Source organism: Podarcis cretensis (genome assembly GCF_951804945.1).
Source record: "Podarcis cretensis genome assembly, chromosome: 14".
Lineage (NCBI taxonomy): Eukaryota > Metazoa > Chordata > Lepidosauria > Squamata > Lacertidae > Podarcis > Podarcis cretensis.
In genome coordinates, this window is record NC_137183.1 from 13636537 (window position 1) to 13659780 (window position 23244).

Sequence of the window (23244 nt, forward strand, 5' to 3'; positions counted from 1 at the left end):
GAACTTTGCTTCAGGATGAGAACAGAAATCGCGCGGTGGTGGCGCGGCAGCAGCAGGAGGCCCCATTAGCTAAAGTGGTGCTTCAGGTTAAGAACAGTTTCAGGTTAAGGGCTTCCGGGTTGGCGCCATCGCCGAATGGCGGACTCCCTCCGAGCTCCAGAGGGAGCCTGCTCGGCAGGGGCTGGGTTCTACCGCGCCGGCGACGCGGGGACCCTCAAAAACCATGGGTGCTGAAACCCATGGGCATGGTGACTCGGCGGGCACCGTTTGCGCCCCCCCCCGACCCGCGAAGGAGCCTTTTTAAAGGCTGCGGAGCGGGTGACGGGGGGGGGTGCTGTGAGTCCTCCGCTTCCCCTGCCGAGCGAAGCCGCATGCCATTCAACGGAGAGCGCTGACTTCTTCCATTGAAAATTTGGACTTTAAAAGAATAACCCGTGAGTAATTGGAACTTGGATTAAAAAAGGGGAAAAATTCTTTTTAAATTCGGAGCGAGCGGGGGAGGTGCAAAAAGGAAGTCAGCCTCCCCCCTGTTGTAGAGGAGCTAAAGCAAAGGATTTGACAACTAAGATCGAGTGCAACCTTTTTTTGATAAAATTATTAACTTCGCGATGGAAAATTATAAGACTGGGCTGGAGGAGAAAAGTGGAATGTGAATTAAAAGGCAACCACCACCCCCCGGGAGCGATCCGTAAGAGCGCCGGGAGAGGAGAAATAGAGGTTTTGACAGCTGTCAAAGGAGCTGTCAAAGCGGAAGAACAAAAAGAGAACTTTGTTACGAGGACTTTGCTGGTCACATTTGTTACAAATTGGATATAAATTGTTTAAAACAAGGAATAATAAGTTACTTTGACTGTTGGGTGTGATCAGAAAAGAAACTGAGCTACTATAATCCCTCTAGAGGAGCTGTGGGACACTACAAGTATTGTTGGCATCGAATTTGAATAGGACTTTTTATCTCCTGGGAAACTGCAGAAATGGAACACTATTTTGTCTACAGAGGTCTACACACTAAAGGAGACAATAGATTTATCTATTGAAGAATGGAAGGGACTTGACGTAATGTTTTGTTCCTGAATAACAAAGCCTCTGCAGAGGAATTAGAAGCTTTTTGGAATTAGAACATTTGTGCAGGAGAGCAGGAAAAAAAAAGAGGAGGAGAGAGAACAACAAGAATAACAAGAACTGGACAAAGTTGGAAGATAGACTCCTTCCAAGATTGGACATGTGAAATCAAAGATGACCAAAAGACGGCAAAGACTAATAAAAAGACGGCAAAGCGGACTGGTGAAGGACTGTGGTTTAGATGTGGGAGCTCCAGGATGACAGTAGATATTGACGGACATTGGGAACGCAACCGGGAAAGGGGGGAGGGAAATTTGGAATCCAAAGGGTGTTAAATTACATTTTATTCTTTTTTCTATTTTTCTGTTTATTTTAATCTGTATTGCATATTAAAGAGGGGAACAGGTCGATTTTAGGGGATGGGAAAATATTTTTTTAAATTGGGTCAGTGATAAATAATTTTAAAATTTGGGGTAAGAATTTGTTGAATCTATTTAAAAGAATTGGAATACAAGAGGGGGAGGGGAGGGGAAGTCCTGGAAGGATGCCAATGAAAATTAGGTTTTAAATTTGGAAGTTTTTCTTTTTCTGTTATATTTGAAAATCTTTAATAAATATTATTTTAAAAAAAAGAACAGTTTCAGGTTAAGAACGGACCTCTGGAACGAATTAAGTACGTAAACCAGAGGTGCCACTGTAGTTGTTTTTCTCTTTGACATCTGTTTCCTGAGCCTTCTAAGAGCCAGTGTGGTGTAGTGGTTAAGAACAGTGGACTCGTAATCTGGTGAACTGGGTTCGCTTCCCTGCTCCTCCACATGCAACTGCTGGGTGACCTTGGGCTAGTCACACTTCTCTGAAGTCTCTCAGCCTCACTCACCTCACAGAGTGTTTGTTGTGGGGAGGAAGGGAAAGGAGAATGTTAACCGCTTTGAGACTCCTTCGGGTAGTGAAAAAGTGGGATATCAAATCCAAACCCTTCTTCTTCTTCTTCTTCTAACAAGAGAAGCCAGGGACTGAACATAGGACCTTCTGCATGCAAACCCATGGGCGCCACCCCTTGAGCCTTGCTACCTTCCATTGTTGCTCTGATCCAGTTCAGTTTCAGGGCTCATGTAGACATGTCACCCACTGTTATCTGGGCAGCACCCGTTGTGTGATTAAATGAAAGGCCCCCCGACCCCCCAGGAGTTGTCATTATGTCTTCTGGAGTGGAGTGAGGGGCGAGGCTTGTGAAAACGCAGCATACATAGGCTTGAACTTCCATTGTGCTCATCCGGGGCTCACGGGGTGCCTCTAATGCAAAAAAAATAAAATGACATAATGATCTGAGGGGCGCAGTGTGAGGCAGTCAGTTTAAATTAACAATATATAGACCTGTCAGGATAGTTAATCAGAAGCCTGCATAAACAACGTTACCTTGCACTTTGTCCTAGAAACCCAGCGAGAGCGGAGACCCTGGCAAACTGTCAAGTGCTGCTTTGTCCCGCAGGAGTGATATAAAACAGAGAGGACTTTTGACAGTAGATTTATCCGTGGAAACAAAAGGCTGCTTTCGGCTGGAAGATTTTTCACTTCGCCCCGGCGAAAGAAGGAGGGGGGTGGCGGTGGTAGGGATGGGATGGGAAAACGGAGCAAAATGGACCTGTCAAAAAATGAATTTTAAATCAATTTAATTGAAGCCATCACTTATGGTTTAGGATGGTGCCTTGGTTTCCTTTCCAGCTGGAGCGGAGTATTTTTATTTATTTATTTTATCACAAGAGACTTCTTGTCCTCAAAGTGTGTCTAATCAAGCAGTGAGTATTTGCATCATTAAAAGTCACCCTATCCGCTTCCAAGCGTTCCGTCAGCTTGTAGGAGGGATTGTGGGGAGGGTGGGTGGAGAGAGAGATGTGGTGCTCTCCCAGAAAAGTTAAAAGCTTGCAAATAACTGAAGCCAATTAAGATCAAAGCTGTGATATTCAGTAGTAGTTTCATTATAAACCTTTTTTAAAAAATAATAATAAAAAATGAAACCACAACAACTTTGAAACAGATCAAGAGGTGTTAATACATAGCTCTTTTTTGTAATTCTTTAAAGCTTGTGCAGTATCTTAAAGCAACAGATTGCTTTTTTGCTCTTTATCATGCGCAGAGTTCCCCCTCCCTCCCCACAGAATTGTCGGTGTTAAAAAAAACAACAACCCATGTTCTGAGTAATTTAGGAGCTAGCGGATTAAAAGCTTTCATTTACATGCAAAATGTACGTTTCTTAGTAGGGAGGCCAACTTAAGGTGGTACAATAATTTATCGGACCCTACAGAGTTGCCAACTGCGCCTTGGCAAAAAAAAGTAAGAAAGAAAGAAATCAGAAGGTGTGGTTTTTTGCCTGGTGAGTTGCAAGCCTCCTACCTCCAGGGGGAACTTTCCATTTCCACTTCCAGGAAAAGGAGCTCCTGAATATTTGTTGTGAAGCTGTTGCCATTCTTAGAGTGCAAAGGGAATGGATGGCCACTCAGGCCAGATCTATATCTGCCAAGGCAGGGAGCACCCCTCTTGCCATTGGTCCTCACAGTAGTCATACACAGACTGTGAGCCTTGGAAAACACCCAGTGCTCAATTCCATTCTGCACATCTTTGGGAATTCTCGGTAGCAGTGGGCAAGTGATCTTTCAGGGAGGCTTGAACATGATCACATGATCTCAGCATTCTCCAAGATGCTCTGTGGAAACCACTGCTTTTGACTACAACCTTTTGAAATAGGAGAGGGAAGATGACGGTGATTCCTAAGCAACAATACCCCCTTCCACCCACATTTGAGCTAGCTCCAAATACATAGGTGGTATCCCTGTGAAGATTAGGGACGCAGATGGCACTGTGGGTTAAACCACAGAGCCCAGGACTTGCCGATCAGAAGGTCGGCGGTTCGAATCCCCGTGGCGGGGTGAGCTCCCGTTGCTCGGTCCCTGCTCCTGCCAACCTAGCAGTTCGAAAGCACCTCAAAGTGCAAGTAGATAAATAGGTACCACTCCGGCGGGAAGGTAAACGGCGTTTCCGTGCGCTGCTCTGGTTCGCCAGAAGCGGCTTAGTCATGCTGGCCACATGACCCGGAAGCTGTACGCCGGCTCCCTCGGCCAATAAAGAAAGATGAGCGCTGCAACCCCAGAGTTGGCCACGACTGGACCTAACGGTCAGGGGTCCCTTTACCTTTACCTTTATCCCTGTGAAGAATCCCTAGCAATTTTGGGGGGAGCGAAATGTGGGGGGGCGGATGTTCTGGGCTTTTTATATTGCCTTTTTTTTTTTGGCACAAACAGGATATTTCTGTTGTGCATATAACTTCTTGCTACATATTCAGGATCATTTTCCATAGCTGTCTAGAAGTTGAATTTATTCACTAAACTTGTGAGTGTTGCTGCTGCTCCTCCAACCACTACTCAGATGTTTCATACTTCATAACTAATTTGAAAGGCATGACAGACTGCAAATTAAACAAAGGCCCATGTGCTTTATTTTCCTCCCTCTCTTTCCACTCACTCCTGAGTCCTCTTTTTGGGAACGTCGCTATTCCTGTTTCACTCGGACCGTGCCAGGATCTATTAACAAACAAAAACTTAAGAGCTAGGCGATAATTGTGGATCAGTTCCTCACCTCTTGCTGAGTGCCCCTGAGGATTTCTCATTTACCAGGTTAGGAATGAGGAATCTGTGGCCTTCCAAATGTTTTTGGATTCCCAGCTCTAGTAGCTGGGAGCTGAGGGGAAGAAAAGACATCATCTGTAAGGGTCAATCTGAGAAGTCTGGCAGGTTGGATGTGGTCCATAGGCTGCCTAATGAAGAATGAAGGATGGTATTCTGTAGCCTCTGCCCAACTAATGTGCTGTAATCCAAGATTGATCGACGGTAATCGCAATAGCCCTGCAGCTAATGGTGTGAGTCAATGTCTTGTTTATAGATTTCCCCAACCAGTTGACCCAGGGGATCTGTACCCTGGTGTGAATAATAGCTAGTTTGAATGATGAGTCCACTTCGTTTCTGTATGACAAGTATGGACCTTCCTCACTGTTGTGAGTTACGCATTTTTGTTGATGTCCAGACCATTCATAGAGTGGTGTTGTGGTTAGAGTGGGAGACCAAGGTTGGCACCTGGGAAGAATGGCAGATGAAGGTGATGGAATATATGGAACTGGCTGAGATGACTGGCAGAATCCGGGACCAAGGAGAAGAGTCGGTGGAAGAAGATTGGGAAAAATTTAAAGTTTATCTTCTAAAATATTGTAAAATTAAGGATTGTTAGAAAGATGTTGGAAAAAGAAAATTATGTGGTTTTGGCAGAAATGACATAAAGGATTAAGTAAAAATTAATGGGTGAAAGAGAGAACGTTAAATTAAAGTATATTAAGACAAATTATTAAGATAAAAATAAGGTTGGAAGGATTTGCTGAAATAACAATTTGAATTAGAATACAAAAATGGGAGGTGTGAGGAGGTCAAGGAAATATGTAAAGGAAAGAAAGCTATGTAAAGGTTCGATTTGTTTTTGGTTTTTTTGTATTGATTGTACTATTTCTGGGTTTTTTTGTTTTTCTTTTTTTCCTCTTTTTTCTTTTTGTAATCTTTAAAATTTGAATAAATATTATTATTTTTTAAAAAAGAGTGGGAGACCAAGGTTGGAATCCTCACTTGGCCACAAAGCTGGGTGACATTTGGGGCAGTCACAGTCTCTCAGCTCAACCTGCCTTGTTGTGAGGATAAAATGGGGAAGGGGAGTCATGTTGCACCACCATGATCTTCTTGGATGAAAGGTGGGATATAAATGTGTTTTATTAATTTGGATGTAACAGACCTAGTGGCAGTGATTAAAAACATTTTCTTCAGAATAGTCCTACCAAAATTAATGGAAATGATCTGTCTTATGACCTACCATTAGTTAGGGTTCATTCAACTTCAGTGATATTCAAAGGGATCTGTGGAGCTCAGTATGTGTGAAACCCAGTTCCATTGTCCTAGCCCCAAACATCTGCTTGTTCAAATTTTGGCCGGATCCGTGAGACTGTCATTCCTTCAAAATCACTAGTTGCTTGCTTCAGCTAAAAATCCCTGTTGTACATCTGTTTTACTCATAGTTGGGTTGCATCATTGGTGGTTTTGTAGCATTAAATAGAACTTGTTGCAATTCCTTCAATAATGTGAGTTGTTTGCTTCAGTGAAAGGTCCTGATCATATGTGTATTTTGTTCAGTGTTGAATTGCACCATTGGTTTTACAGTCTTAGGCAAAAGTTGTTGCCATTCCTTCAATAGCATGAGTTGCTTGCTTCTCCTGGCCTCATGGGTGTTTCACTCATAAATGAGAACCATCATTGGTGTTACAGTACAATTTCTGTTTAAGACTATAATATAAGTTTCCAGGTTGGTTGACCCTGTATTCTTCATAGCTTATTGTAGCTGGTTTTCAATGTGACCAATATTCCACAGAAACGTTGGTGGATTTGTGCAAAAGAAAGAAAAGAAAAGAAAAATACTTTTGCAGATGTGCAAAAATTGCGAAATGGGAGAATGCAGAATTGTGACGATATCTGATGTTGATTTATATAAGTGTTACATAAACAAATTAATTGAAATACGATAATATTGGAATGACCACAAGTATATTGGAATCAGTCTTGAAAATGATGGAGTTGCAATTCATTATTAATACTACTACAGTGGTACCTTGGTTTAAGAACAGCTTAGTTTATAAGCAACTTGGATTAAGAAAGCTGCAAACCCGGAAGTAGGTCTCTTGGTTTGTGAACTTTGCCTTGGATTAAGAACATGTTCCGCTTCCTGTTGAGTGTGTTCCATTTGTAAATTGAGTCCCCCGCTGCTATGGGAAAGCATGCCTTGGTTTAAGAACACTTTGGTTTAAGAACGGACTTCCGGAATGGATTAAGTTTGTAAACCAAGGTACCACTGTACTACTGTTTCACATAAATATTATTTGCACATATTATTTGCAAAATAATTTGAAGCATGCCCTGAAATCAGAAAAAGAAAAATGTATTACAATAAAAGCAGCTGAAACTTAAACAGCAAAACTAATCATCAGTAGATAGCAAAATCTTCATAATCCATCAGATGTCTGGGAGAAGAGATAAGTTTTTAGCTAGAACTGAAAGGATATTAATGATGGCACCAGGTGGACCTCACTGGAGAGAGCCTGCCGCAAGCGAGGATTCACCACTGAAAAGCTCTCTTCATTTCCACCACCCTCTGAACCTCAGAGGGGGCACCCTGAGAAGAGCCTCAGATGAAAATTGAAGGGTCCTCATAGGTTCACATTGGTAGAGGTGCTCTGAAGCTACGTAGAACTACACAGGAATAGTATGCTACGGCCCAGACGACCTACTTCAGAGACAAGACGGACAAAAATGATGGGCTTGATAAATAACTAGGTAGAACAAAATAGACACTGTTAGCCTTGACATATGAGAAGGGAGGGAAGAGACTCCAGTGCCTCGGTTGCTTTAGTTTTCCTAGTTCCTTGAAGTCATGACTTAGAGGAGAGCACAGAATGTAAATTTTACATTAGCAGAGTACACCACTGTGCACATAAACATGTCTCTATATCCTTCATCCAGGCAAGCAAGAGGCATAATCGGAGCTCAAGGACTCATTCCCTCCAGGCAAAAATGCTCAGGGTAAGAAGCAGGTCCATTGAGGGGTGTAGCCTAGCAAAGGAGGTGTGGCCTCAGGAGATCTTAAAGGGACAGGTAGCTGTTGCATTTGACCGCACCCCGAGGGCTGAAGTTCTTCATCCTTGTCTTAAGCATTACTTCTATGAAACGATTTAAACAGACTGCTCAACCATATTGCAAATAAGCTAAAGAAAGATAGAGATGAGCAAGTTGGTGATCAATAGTCTGGAAATGCTTGCATAAATTTTTTAAAGTCTTCAATTGCCAGTGGAAACATACTAGCGAAGGTTTCCATCAGATATCCAGGGCAGAAATATTGTATTATAATCGTTGTTGTTATTACTGTTATTAATCAGGCACCTTTGCTGTGCTGTTTTCAGTGCGTGCTAAAACTTCTTTTGTTTAGGCAACCATACCCAGATGAACTTTATTATGTACATTGGTCAATTTTATTCTGTCTGTCTATCTTTGATACATGTTTTAATGTCTACTTGATTTTAAAGTTTTGTTTTATTGGCAGTTTCTTATTGCTAAGACACACCTCCCCCATCCCATTCCTGGCTAGTTTACTTCAAAAATTACATAATTAACCCTTAAGTTACAAACAGAATGATCCGTGCTGTTGCACTTCCAAAAAATGTAACCTACACTCACTAGTGCAGGGGTTGGCAGTGCCATGCCTGTGGGCACACTTGGGCCTGCAGAGATGTTCCTTGGTTCCTTCAGGGTATCTGCCCCACTCCTCCCCCCCCCTACTAAAATTAGGCTGAAAGAAGCATTCTTCTGCAACCAATGTAGAGTGTGGGGTACCTACAACAGTTTCTATGCTTTATAAATGTGCACACAGACCCAAAAAGCATGGTGGCCCTCTTCTCTAGTGCCTCAGCAACAATTTGCTCCAATTTGAGGGTGGACAAGCTTGTTACTTAACAGATCAAGTAGGCTAATCTGGATAGACTCTGAGCAGATTTATTCCTGTTCATTTTCGCGCTTTATCCCGCCGCCCCCCAACCAAAAAAAGCTAACATAAATTACAGGACAGGGTTTGCAGACTTAATCTGGCTCAGATCAGACTTTTTCATCTCCTGCACTGGGCAAGATCTTTCTTCTCTGCAGTTATAGGCACTTTCCTTGACAGAATGAGAGAGCAAAAGGTGAGAGTTATTTAAAAGGGATTACCAGGAATAAAAAGATCTTACCTTCATGTTCCCATGAAATTTTTTGCCTTTGTTGCAGGTTTTTCTTCCACTCAGGAGGTCTTTAATGAGAGTGTGCCAGGATGTGTCCTCTGAGGTCAGGTCCTTGCCACAAGTGAGCTCAGAGACAAACATGTTCTCCCGAGTAATTCTCTTAGAGATTTAACAACTTAAGGCTGCATTGCTTTTCAAAGAGGGCCATATGATTCTGGGAAATTGAAGACATTCTTGCAATGAAAATAGTATCTAAAAGAGGTTCAAGGAGCTGCTGGGCCTCAAGAAGGGACTCTGGGGGACTCAACGGTTTGCTTAGCGGAATTGTGAAGTATTCCATCTATTCACCAAGTCAGAATTGCAACAGCAGGCAGAGAGAGAGAGAGAGAGAGAGAGAGATTCTCAGTGACTGCATTCTTAGTTTTCTTTCCCACAGACTTGCCAAAGTCTGAGCCTCTGCATCTCTTTTCATTCAAGCTGACAGAACATAAGAAAAGCCCCACAGAATCAGGCCATAGTCCCATCATGTTCCACCCCTTGTTCTTACAGTGGCTAATCAGGTGCCTAGGTGAAGCCCACAAGCAGAGCCCAAGGGCAACAGTGCTTTTCCTACATGCAACTTGTATGCACTAGGTATTGCATACATCTACCACTGCACAGGTGGCGCTGTGGGTTAAACCACAGAGCCTAGGGCTTGCCGATCAGAAGTTCGGCGTTTCAAACCCCCATGACGGGGTGAGCTCCCGTTGCTCAGTCCCTGCTCCTGCCCACCTAGCAGTTCAAAAGCACCTCAAAGTGCAAGTAGATAAATAGGTACTGCTCTGGCGGGAAGGTAAATGGTGTTTCTGTGTGCTGCTCTGGTTTGTCAGAAGTGGCTTAGTCATGCTAGCCACATGACCCGGAAGCTGTACGCCGGCTCCCTTGGCCAATAAAGCGAGATGAGCGCTGCAACCCCAGAGTCGGTCACGACTGGACCTAATGGTCAGGGGTCCCTTTACCTTTACCCTTACCACTGCTCATAGGAAAGGGAACATTCATGCAATATACAGTACACCATATTTGCCCTCAAATCCCAGTTTTTATTTTCCTGTAAACCTCCCCGGGTTCAGTCGTTATGTCAAATGCTGTAATAAAATGGCATCATTTGAACTCATTTGGCTTCTGTCAAACCTGTTTTGCAGGGGTCTTTTTCTCTGACTTGATAATTTAGCCATTGCAATCAGAACATGCGCAAAATGGTGACCGAATGTGTACGGAATGCTTTCGTGAGTCTGTTGTCCCAACCTCCTTGATGGCAGCAATGGAGCGCTGTCCAATATGCAGGCATGAATTCATTCTGGGCAACTTTACCATCTGACTCTCTGGCCGCAGTGTACAGAAGTACACCCCACCAACTGTCAGTCAACCAATTTATACAGCTCTCCAAGGGCAAGAAGAACAACTCGCAATCCATAAGTGTGGCTAACTCAGAGAAGATCAATTGGTTCTTCTCTGATGTCTGCTGATTTTCTGTTTATTCGAAACAAATGACTCGAGGACTTAACTTGAAAGGTTACTCTTTTGGATGGCGGTTTGGAATTCTTTTCCAAATTACCTTATTGGTAGGTTTGTCAGTGGTACAGCAGTTTGATCATAACCATCTAATGACCTCCATGGTTGTTCAAGGATTTGAACCTCAAAAAGATCTTCTAGGAGGGATGAGAAGTCCATTTAGTCTAGTACACTGCCTATTACCCAGTTATTTCTGGGAAAATCACAACCCACCACTTGTAATTGTTGTTGATATCCTGTCTTTCCCCCAAGAAGCCTCAAGGTGGAATACCTGGTTCTTTACACCTGCATTTTATCCACACAGCAGCTCTGTGTGGTTGGTTAGGCAGAGAGACAGTGACCTTCCCAAGGTCAAAGTAACACCATGGAAGATGGCTGAAAAATTAACTCCTCAATTGAGGCTACTAGAGGAACAAGATAAACCTTGGACAGCAGCTGGAGGAGGAGGAGAGGATGAAGAAAGAGCTGTGATTACCAATGAAAGAAGAATGGCAGATGAAATTACTGGACTATGCCAAATTGGCGAAATGGACAGGGAAAATTCCGAACCAACAGGACCAGACATTCTTGAAAGACTGGAATAAATTTATGTTATATCTGAAAGACAACTGTAAACAACTGACATCACTAGTAGGGCTACAAGAAGCTTCGTGAGGTTAAAATTACCATTTATTATTAAATACAACTTAGAAATCATTTATATAAGATCATGATTTAATAGTAATAAAAATATAAGAAAATGCAATAATAGAGAATAAGTCTGAAAACCATCAGCCAGGGAGGAGGGAAGTCTCAGGCTTATATAGCCAAAATTTTATTATATTGTTAAATGTTTGAAAATATTTGTAAAAAACAATAAAAATTATTATTAAAAAAAGAAAGAGCTGTGAGCGGAGGGAGGCGCTCTTCCCATCCTTAGGACCCTCTGATAAGCTCAACAAACTTGCTGTACCTGGAACTGAGTGTGGAGAGTGCAGTTGAATGGGAAACAGCATTGGGCAGCCAGAAGAAGTACCATCCATCTTGGGCCTCCCCATAAAAAGCAAGTCTAGTGTGAAAGACTAAGGCAGTGCCAGCTTTTTCCAAGAACTTTTCTCATTGTTAGATTTTTTTTTTGTGGTGGCAAGCTGAAGGTTTGTTTGGGTTTGAACCTGGAGGCTGAGAGGGAAGGTGTGTCAGTAGGAAAAAGAATTGATATCAATTTATATATACAGGCAACCCCCAATTTGCATGGGGGTTGTGTTTCAAGTCATCACACATGATGGTGGAGTGGCATAAGCCTGCCATGCCCCATTATGCCCCCACCCCCTTTTCCAACCACTTCCAGGTCACCATGATGCACTTCCGGGTCACATGTCTGTTGGATGCACGTAAATCAGTCATTGCCTTTGTATTAATCTTTGTATTAATGTAGCATTTTTAAGTGTGTATTTTTGCAATATTTTGTTTAAATGGTCTGTTGTTGTTTCAGTTTTCTATATATTGCTTAGAGATTTTTAAAAATATTACCAGTAAGTGGTATAGAAATTAAATAATCAACAATCAATCACCCAGTGAGCTTCATGGCCAAGTGGGTATTTGAAACCAGGCCCTAGTCAAACTCTCTAACTCAGAGCTTTCCAAACTGTGCATTGGCTAAAATGTGTAGGTGTGTCGTGCAAATGCTCTCTGCACTTCTCCCAGGGCTAGAAAAGGGTTCGTTTAACCTTTGGTTTGCTAGTAAATCTGAATGACTGTGTCGCGAAATGACACAAAACTCAGTTGCTGTGTCGCGAAATGATGCAAAACTGAATGACTGTGTCGCGAAATGATGCATGTCTAAAAAATGTGTCACCAACATGAATAGTTTGGAAAGCTCTACTCTAACTACTACAGCTTTCCTAAGTGGCTAATTGGCTTCAGAGAAAGACAGTAGCAAGGACACATTGGGTTGAATCCAGGCTAGGCCAGTTGAACTTAGGATGCATTGAAATCAATGAGACAATGTAGTTATGCCTTAAGTTCTGTATCTAGCACAAAGAGTATTCTGAAGGCACATAATGTAGTGGAAACTATCCTGAACCCCTTGAAAGCATAAGTGTAAATAGCTAGGCAGATGGTATGGGAAAAACTCTGAGTCAACAGGAATGGGGTTTCATTCATGTCCCATGTGTGGCTCCTTCTTCTTTTTTCCTAAATCAGTGCATGCTGCCTTTATGTACCCTCTTTTATTGTTAATTTATTATTTTTATTCTTAAAAAAATGTATAGACCACATTCCATATCAATCCTGAGGCAATTTACAACCCTTAGAAGACAAGTCAACAAACATAATTTAAATTGTTCTTATTGGTGGTGGTGTTACTCATTTACATTCCGCCTTTCTCCGAGAAAACGCCTCACAAATATTAAAACAAATGTGAATGAAACACAGAATGCTAAAAAATATATCAAAGATAATAGCTGTAAAGTAATTAAAGTAGCTCCTGCCCACCTAGCAGTTCAAAAGCACGCCAAAGTGCAAGTAGAAAAATAGGTACCGCTCTGGTGGGAAGGTAAACGGAGTTTCCGTGCGCTGCTCTGGTTCGCCAGAAGCGGCTTAGTCATGCTGGCCACATGACCCAGAAGCTGCACGCCGGCTTCCTCAGCCAATAAAGCGAGATGAGCGCTGCAACCCCAGAGTTGGCCACAACTGGACCTAATGGCCAGGGGTCCCTTTACCTTTTTAATTAAAGTAGAATTAAAACAATATAAAAACAGATTTATTAAAATACATGTAGAAGAACAAAATTTAAAGCCAATAAAAGTGATAAATGCAAATTCAAATGCATCAGTACATTTAATAAGCAGAACAGTGTCAAGACCATAGTGTGCCCCCCCTCCCCCAATACTGGGAAGTCAAAATAAAAGGTTTGAGAATGGTAATATAAAGTTTCATGTAGGCGTTTGTGCAAATTGTGCAAGTAACCTTTACAATAGCCTTGCCAGGTAGGGCAGTCCTATTATTACTTCCATACTTCAGGTGCCTGGGCTGTGGTGATTGAGGTGGGGTTGTGGTTGTTGTATTTTTTAACTCCTTATACTAAGCGACCTCCTAGATTTGGTTGCAAATTCATGTCTAGACAGTCCATTCGTCATAGCTGGTGTTAGAGTACATAGTGTGCCTCGTGAATCAAGAGCAGTTTGGTGGGTGACAGCCCAGGCCTGCACAAATACCACTCCCTGATTCATTGCGCAGCCTACACCTCTGCCTTCAGTATGGATTGCACTTCGGTTGTCCCCTGAGCGCACTTCCAAAGAGAAACTGACCTGCGGGTTTTGTGCTGATGCAGGTAACTGCCTCAATGAGAATTTCACAAGGCCTTGTTGTTCTCTTTAGGCAACCAGGATGATATTTATGCTGTCCTTCCAAGTGATACATTATTCTCAGTAAATCTCAGAACAACACTTTGAGGTCTATCAATATTACTATCCAGGGCTGCGGCTGTGAAATGGAGTATGGAATATTTTGTCCGTTTCCTGCACTAAAAACACACACACACACACACACACACACACACAATATTAGGACCGACACTAGTTGAGATTGTGATTTGCTTTCAACTTTTTAATTCTGTATTCTATAATGCTGTAACCCATCCTAGGACCTTCTGTTGAAGGACAGGTTGTTGTTGTTATTTGAGAGGGTTTTTAACCACCAAGATTTTTTAAAAAATCAAGTGGTATATAAATTTTATAGTGTTGTTGTTGTTGTTGTTGTTGTTGTTGTTGTTGTTGTTTTAGCCACAGATCAAAGCTCTTCAAAGTTTCATGAGGTAGGCTGTTGCCTTTTTAGATTTCCTGTACAGATTAGTCTCCATTTATTCCGGGGGTCATGTTCCAAACCCCTGTGCCCATACGCAAAGTTCCGTAAAATGGGGTGGACCCTAGAGAGCCCTCCTGGCTCCAGCGGAGACCCACCCTGGAGCCCAAAGAGGACCTATTAGGGCTCTGCAGAGGGTCTCCTCATGAGCTGGTGGGCCAGTGGGGCTTTGCTGAGAGTGCTCAGCCTCCCTGCCTAACAGCTGGCATGTGGGGTGGCGCAGCAGTAGCAACAGCCACTGCCCTTCACGTCAGCTGAGGAAGTCCTGTCACCCCTCCAGCTCATGCAGAGACCCTCCTTGGAGTCCAAAGAGGACATCCTCTTCAGGCTCTGAGGAGGGTCTCCTCACAAGCCAGAGGTTTGTTGAGGCTGCTCAGCTGATGCACAGAAAAGCTCTCCAGGCCTATCTGTCCAACCCCCAGGACTCTTAGTGGACCATTCTTTCTCCCCAGGTTCTCCCCACACTTGGTCCCCTCCACAGCCTTCTTGAGTGTTTTGCTGACATGACTGACACGTGTCTTTGAACTGTGATCATTCCTCATGGAGGATAGAAAAGTGTGTGTGTGTGTGTGTGTGTGTGTGTGTGTGTGTGTGTGGTTTTTGCATTGCTGGAATTTTGCACGTGCAAAGCTAAGACCACATGAATTGCTCTGCCCACTTTTGACTCTGGCCACATCCATCACTGGCTTGTGGCCCCTGGAAGGAAATGTGACCCTTGGACCAAAAATGTCTCTCTACCCCAGAGATAGACAGTAGAGCCCTTCTTAGGTGCTTTACTGCCTCCCGCTCTGAAACGGTTGTGTTACAAAATACCTTGTGTTTGGTTGCATTTGGGTTATGCTGTTTCTTTCTCCTTCCAGCCTAGTCCTTCTGGTTTGTTTACGTTTATTCATTAGCAATTTAATGTTAGATGCTTCATCATGGGAGGCTGTCGGGATGGGGAAGAGCAGAGGGAAAATGCCAGGAATCATTAGTGTCTGTTAGCCACCGCTGCTCATCAATCTTGGCAAAGAGGGCAGCCCATCAGTTCTGGACTGGTGGACCTGTGATGCAGAAACATCATTAACAGTTAGAAATGCATCTTTTTCGGGTCAGCTCTTAATGGCTAAGAACTCCCTCGCAATTTGCTTTGCCAAGTAGTACCCCCATCCGGGCTGATTCCAAAATGACCTCATTCAAGCAAGCCATCCCAGAAATCAATTAAGGACTGGGATGAGCTCAAGCTTGCAATGGTAGCCAGGTCTAGAATCACATCCTGCATTCCCGTGAATAGTCTTGTAAACCAGTGCTCATCTGGGGCAAAAAAAAAATAATGGATTACGAAAGTTTTCCAACAGTACGCTTTACAAATGTTGACCCCTTTTCCCCTCTGCATTTTTACACACTGCTCAAATCACAGACCATCTCTCCTTAGCTACCATTTTTGGAAGACTATAAGAGGTGTGTGATTCAGCTAAAACTGAGCAGGGGATCTAGGAGTCGGGCTTAAGAATTTCATTAAAGGCTGTGTACCTTGCCTATCTCCACAGTAGCTTAGACGCTGGGTTTGAAGGCACAAATGACCAACACAGGAGTAGGGAACCAGTAGCTTTCCAGATGTTGCTAAACTCCAATTGCATCATCTCTGACGACTGGCTGAATGAGGGCTAATTAACTGAGACAATCCTAGCAAGACAGAGACCCTGAGGGTGGGGGATCTCTGGATCTAGGTATTGCCTCTTTTGGATCGGGCTGCATACCCTGTGATGGAGCAGGTACACAGTGTGCCTGGACTCAGCTCTGTCACTGGAGGCCCAAGTGGCCTTGGTGGCAGGGAGCAACCACCACCAGTTTTGGGTTTTGATGCCCATTCCTAGATAGGAATAACCAGGCTACTTTGGTTCATGCATTGGTAGCCCCATGGTAACACTACTGTAATACAGTGGTGCCCCGCAAGACGAATGCCTCGCAAGACGGAAAACCCACTAGACGAAAGGGTTTTCCGTTTTGGAGGTGCTTCGCAAAACGAATTTCCTATGGGCTTGCTTTGCAAGACGAAAATGTCTTGCGAGTTCCTGCGGGGTTTTTTTCCCTCCCCCCCTTTTTCTAAGCCGCTAAGCCGCTTATCTGCTGATCCGCTAAGCCGCTTAACAGCTGATCCGCTAAGCCGCTTAACAGCTGATCCGCTAAGCCGCTTATCAGCTGATCCGCTAAGCCCCTAAGCCGCTAATAGCGCTAATCCGCTAATCCGCTAATGGGCTTGCTTCGCAAGACGAAAAAACCGCAAGACGAAGAGACTCGCGGAATGGATTCTTTTCGTCTTGCGAGGCACCACTGTACACTGTGTATAGGGCTGCACTTGTTTAATAAGCTGTAGCCAGTGCAGAAGGAAGCAGCTAGCATGCTCAAGGCTATACACGTATTACACCCGTGGTGAAAGATCTGCACTTGCCTGCCTGTTAGGTACTGAGCTGCAATCAAGGTTTTATCACATAAAAGCCCTAAACAGCTTGAAACCAGGTTGCCTAGCAGAACATTTTCCCCATTATACCCTTGGTAAAATCCTCAGACCTTTCAAGGAAGCCTTATGGATCATACCCTGGAAAGCCACTGCCAGTCAATACTGAACTAGCCCTGTCTTGTGTGTGGCTACCTTTGAAGGTGACCCAGAAAGTACAACTAATCCAGAATGTGGCTGCAAGACTGGTGACTGGGAACAGCTGCCGGGACCATGTAACATTGATCTGCGTTGGTTCCCAGTACATTTCCGAGCACAATTCAAAATGTTGGTGCTGACCTTTAAAGACCTAAGCGGCTTTGGCCCAGGATACCTGGGCCAAAGCTATTTCCTTCCCCATCGTTCAGACCTGACACTGAGATCCATCTCCAAGGGCTTTCTGGAGGTTTACTCACTGCAAGAAGTAAAGCTATAGGGAACCAGGCAGAGGGCCTTCTCGATGGTGGCGCCCACCCTGTGGAACGCCCTCCCATCAGATATCAAGGAAACAAAGAACCATTTTAGAAGACATCTGAAGGCCCCCTATAGGGAAGTTTTAATCTTTTACTGGGTTTGATGTTTTAATTTGTTGGAAGCCACCCAAAGTGGCTGGAGCAGCCCTGTCAGTTGGGCGGCATATAATAATTTGTCATCATCATTATTATTACATGGACCAATTGTCCAGCTCTGTACAGGGCAGCTTTTTGTGTTCCTAATGTTCCAGGTTCAATCCATGCCCTTTCTAGTTATTTATCTAGATGATTTATATACTGCCCTTTGCATAGGCCAAAGTCACAACAGGTAGATAAGAATCCATAAAATCCATAAAAATGCACAGTAGCATCAATTGCTGCCAGTTACTAATAGCAACAGGCCTCTTCTCCTCCAAATGTCTTCTAAAAATGATGCCCCATAAAAGGATCTGGTAGCAGATAATGGGAAAGATTTCAGCCTCAGAGCTTGGACAGCCTCTGCCGGTCAGAGCAAACAGTATTGGTCTAGCAAGTTGCATAATCTGACCTGTTTTATAGCAGCTTCCTATATTCCTTATGTTTTGCAGGGCAAAACAACAATTGTTTCAGCTTTAGCATAAACTGAGGTGGTTGATTTGTGAAAAGCACAAGTGTGTCGTTTCAGTTTGGTCATCTAGCTCAGTTTTGTTAGGCAACCTGGGATATTAAGTATTCAAATGATAATTTGGAACAAGAAAATACTCTTACAGAGAATCACACCCCCCCCCCAGGTAAAAATAAAAACTTGGCTTGGAGTTTACATGGATTGGATGTGCCTTGAATTTTGTAAAGGAGCTTTGGTTAACTTACAGGCAAAGGCTTTATTGGGTACCATGTGGCAATTAGTTGGAGAAGGGAAAGAGATTGCAGTTTAATTAATATTCTAATCCCAACGTTAACAATCTTCCTGCCAAGTCAGCAAGGCTGCATGTTCTGTTTGCAATCCTTGTGATTCAGCCGGGGTGACATTCGTCAGCTCCCTCCAGAAAAGAAACCCACTTGTAAATTTAGCTCAAAAATTAGCAAATGTCAATATGTCGCAGAAAAGTTTTAATCAGGGCTGTCACATAGCAGTTTTTCTGTCGACAAACACAAAGAGACCTTTCATGCAACATAATTTACACAATCTTCACTCGCATAAAGTGTGAATTAAGGAGTCGCTCATTGGCTAGGGCATTGAAGTAGAATCAACCTCCCTCTGTGTGTTTTATTGTTATTTTGAGGGCGTTTTTTTGTTTTTTTAAACCCTGCAGGTAAATAGTATTACCAAGTGGCTCATTCTACACCCTCCATACACACCAGTCATGAGGCTCTTGCTGCTTTCTGCTTGCGTGATGCTATTGACCGCCTCCCGAAGTGCTGCCGTCAGCTTCCCAGAAGACGACGACCCTATTAATGTTGTCGACTACCACTGTGAGTAACCAGCAGGAACAAACTTGCCATTTATTTTTTGTTGTTGTTGAGGGAAAGCAGTTGTTCCTTCTGAGATTGACTTGGCTTTTCACTTATTAGGCAATTCCATCATTAATAATAATAATAATAACAATAATAGCATTCAAAAGTGTGCAGTAAGTTCAAGTTTGTTTGTTTTAAAGCGTGTTTGTAGAGTTCCTGCCATATATTCATTTATATTCAGCGCATTATGCAAGGAATTTAGTTTAAGCCTTCTGCTCCCAGTATATACAGCTAATCAATGTTGTCTATTGATTCTTTAGCTCTATAATCCTGAGTGATGGCGTAACCCATTTTTACTTGCAGATTCAAGGCAATATCCAGTATTTAAAGGACGCCCTTCAGGCAATGAATCCCAGCATAGGCTGGACTTTCAACTGATGTTGAAAATTCGAGACACACTTTATATTGCTGGCAGGTAATTTTCCCGCAGTCAGTTGATTAAATTAAAATTCTCTCTCCCTCCCTCCTACCCACCCCTGCCCTGGTTGGTTTTGCATTTAATCTGTGCACCTTGTTTAAAAGTAATCTGTAGAGAATGGGATCGGGAAATAGAATTGGAAGGGGGAAATGAATGCACAGAGGGAGAGGGACACAATATATTGCAGAAGAGAAGCCCTGCTAGATCAGACCATCTAATCCAGCCACCTCTTTTGAACAGGGCTGATACAGATATCCCCAAGAAGCCCAGTAGGGTTTAAATGGTAATGCATGTATGAGACACACATTTCTAGACTGGAAACCAGGTATGTGCGAGTGTATCAGTCTCTTGTTTCTGGCAGCACTGCCAAATGCCTCCCTTGCGTAGGTGTCCTTGGTACTAGGGAAGAAGGAGAAATGCAATTAAGTTAGCAGTTAAAGGGGAACTTGCCTAATTCTCGCTTTCTGAAACAATAAATGCACCGGAATGCCTCCAAAATGTGCACTTTTTCAAATTTATGGGGATGCAAGTAATGTGTCCCCAAACCCTTTAGATTAAGGTAAAGCATGCATAAAAACGTATGTATTGGTTGAAAATAACATGTTAAAGTGCATTATTTAATGGCTTGAGAAAATGTGAAAAGCGGTCAGAAATTGTGTTTATTCAGGGAAATCAGCACTAAAATGCTGATAATTTTTCAAAAAATGTATTTTTTGAAAAGTGGCAAATCGCTGCACAAATGTGGAGAACTGTCATGAAATGAGAAATTGACAGAAGCCAGATTGACATATTCTTCCACCCCTAGCTTGATACCCAAATGCTTCTCCTCCCGGTGTAGTATGACCCAGCTATATGGTATGGAGGTTTCATGGATCTGTTCCAGAACTGTAGCTGCAAGGAGAGGGAGTTGTGGGGTCAAATTCCTTTGGGGGGGGGGGGTATTCTTGGCCGCTATCTGAATTGTTTGTTTCCGTTTTTCCCCATTTTTGTTCTCTGTCCCACTAACTTATGGAAAAGTAAGCAAGCTCATACAGACAATATTTTACCAAGTTGACTGTAGTTTATGCAGTTGCTTCATCAGTAGTAAATGCAGACTTGCCTTCTGCTATTCTGCCCATTTGGTGCCCTGGGATAACTGGATTTTTAAAAATTTAACTAGTATTTAACTCGATTCTTTGTAACTTTGAGAAAACTATTTGACTTTAAAATAAACGTGTGACTGTTGTTCTGCACTTATTCTTCACTATGGGCCTTCTCTATGGCATAGCAGAGAAGGTCCTGCTGCAAGATAGTCACCCCAGTAAGTGAGCTTTGGTGCCATTACGAAGTCCTTCTTCAAAATGGCTGGGGAAACCCAGCCAGATGGGCGGGGTACAAATAATAAATTATTATTATTATTATTATTATTATTATTATTATTATTATTATTATTATTATTATTATCCCAGGGGCACAGTATCCCCATTTAATAGAACGAGGAGGGTGCTATTTGGATATTGATTCTCTTTTATATATATTATTATTATTTATTGGTTTTCCAAATTAATACAGATCTGTACAAATTATTTAAATTTAATACAATTTCTTTAAAAAGATAGGTTTCCCACTCCTGTTGCAAACATATGTTCTTTACTTCCTGATGAGGAATTACTTCATTCTTCTTTAATCTCCTCTTCATCCTTCTCTTGATGTTAGTCCATTCTCACAGCTGACCTCTGCAATTTCCTTCCAACAGCACCTCTGTTGTTTTACATCAATATAAAGTCCATTTCATGTGTGTAGTCCTTCATAAACGCTCTCAGACCTGGTGTGTTGAGAGTTAATGTTTGTTTCCTATTTGGATGTTCATTCTCAGTGAGTTGAGGGGGTTTGATGGTGTCTTATTCCCATTTTCCCCTCTGCTCTTATAGGGATCAAGTTTACACTGTGAACTTGAACGACATTCCAAAGGGAGAAGTTGCTCCAAGCAAGGTATTGGAAAAACAGCTTAATTTGGGGGTTGTTGTTGTTGTTGTTTAAAAAAGAAACAAATAATAATAATTCTACATTAAACATTAGAATGTTCTTATTTTTGTTTCTTCATTTTATTGGAACAGAAATTAACATGGCGGTCAAGGCAACAGGACAGAGAGAACTGCGCTATGAAGGGAAAACACAAAGTACGTTTTGTCCCTTCCCTCCCCCATACACCTTTTTTTTTAAGCAGAAAAACATTTAAATCCTTGTTTATGTTTTTTAAAGTTGGGCTTGAAGCCAATGTACAACTGATAATGAATGAGGCCCCATCTGAACAGTACGTTTAAAGCAGTATCATGTCATTTTAAAACTATCATTGCTGCACTCAAGGAATCCTGAGAACTGTAGTTTATTAACAGTGCTTATTCCCCTCACAGGACTACAATTCCCAGAGACCTCCGGAAAGAGGGATTGAATGTGTTAAACCACTCTGGGAACCACTGCTCTGTGAGGAGAATAGAGGTTTCCTAACAACTCTTTGCACCCATAACAAACAGCTGCACTGGGGGTTTTCCCTTGACAACCAAGCCGTATTAGTGAATTAAAAAATACATACATATAGTTCCTAGGATTCTTTGACTGTTTCAAGTGATATGATACTGCTTTAAATGTATAGTGGAGATGGGACTTGGATTCTACTTACAGACACAAGAATTTGCATTTTATGCAACTGCCCCTGAATGCTCAGGTGGCCTCAGTATATAGGAGCATCTGTTGTCTGCTTCAGCTGATACGATAACTGTGTCTGCTCCTGGCCCATGGTAGCTTTTTCCTCAGTACTCCAGGCATAACCAACTCCCAAGACTGGATTACTGCAATACACACCATGTGCATCTTCTCTTACGCTCGGTACAGAAACTGCAGTTATTGCAGCACGATTCCTGGCAGGAGTGAGATTTCTCCAGTGCTGTGCTCAAAGATCTGCACACATCCTGCTGATCTGTTAGAAGTCCAAGTTCTAACAGGTTACAATTCAAGGTGTTACTGTTAGTATATGAACCCCTTAACAGTTTCGGCTCAGTTTTCTTGAAGGCCTTATCCCCTATGTGCTCACTCAACCCCTTCATATATAGAACTGGCATTTTTACAAATGTCAGCCAATGTGCAAGAAATCAAATCTTTTAGTATGGCAGTGCTTTCACTTTGGAACTCCCTGCAGATGGATATCAGGCATAAACTGTACTGTTTATGACATCTCCTAAAATCTCTTTTGCTTATGCAAACCTACCTAGACATGTAATTTTTTATGCATATTTGTTTTAAAACTGTTGATTTTATCAATATTCACTCACTTTTATTATGTTGTACTTGTTGTCAAAGCGACAGCTACTTTATATTTTTATGTAAACGGCTTATAGGTTTTTCTGGTTAAGTGGTATATAAAATGTGTGTGTGTTTGTGTGTGTGTGTGTGTGTGTTCATAATAAATCAGACTCAGAAACAGGGATGTTGCAATATAAATGTCAGGATCTTTTGAATTTTTATCTCTTTTGGTTTTGTTCTTGTGTCATTCAAAATTTGTCATCTCGACATTCCACTTCTCTAATAAACAAATCGTATTTGTGAGTCAATGGTAACGTAAACCAGTCTCTCTTCTTCTTTTCCAGGACGAATGCCATAATTTTATTAAAGTCTTTGTCCCCAGGAATGACGAGATGGTGTTTGTCTGTGGAACCAATGCTTTTAACCCCATGTGCCGCTACCTTAGGGTAAGGACCTCAGCGCAGTAAGACAGAAGCTTCTCTATGTGTTGCTGTTGTGGGTATCTTCCTCATCATCGCCTCCAAGGAGATGAGGGTTGTGTTCATGGTTCTCTTCCCTCTTGTGAGATATATGAGGCTGACTTGATAGGAACCGGCCCAGATTTAGCCAGTGTACCTCATCAACCCCAGCTAGCATGGTCCATAACCAGGGATGATGGAAGTTGTAGTCCGAAACCAGCTGGGGTTGATGAGAGTTGGAGTCCATCAGCATCTGTTAGGCTATCTCTGTTCACCCAGTGAGCTTCATAGCTAAGTGAGGAATTGAACCTTTTTCTCCCAGGCCCTAATCTAGCATTCGAGCCACA

At 42.5% G+C, this 23244-nt stretch overlaps 1 protein-coding gene across 11 annotated transcripts in view; it reads left to right on the forward strand.

The window, feature by feature from the left end:
* Positions 1–23244, forward strand: part of SEMA6D (semaphorin 6D) — a 441818-nt gene that overhangs the window by 384818 nt on the left and 33756 nt on the right. For 10 of the 11 annotated variants that reach the window (XM_079953190.1, XM_079953199.1, XM_079953197.1 and 7 more), the window contains 5 exons: positions 18541–18700; positions 19046–19157; positions 21071–21131; positions 21257–21319; positions 22784–22885. In XM_079953190.1, coding sequence (XP_079809316.1) covers positions 18592–18700; positions 19046–19157; positions 21071–21131; positions 21257–21319; positions 22784–22885 — 447 coding nt within the window. In that variant the 5' untranslated portion in view covers positions 18541–18591. Of the gene's footprint in view, positions 1–2386; positions 2859–18540; positions 18701–19045; positions 19158–21070; positions 21132–21256; positions 21320–22783; positions 22886–23244 lie in introns of those variants that run through there. The other variant, XM_079953194.1, reaches the window with a different exon arrangement.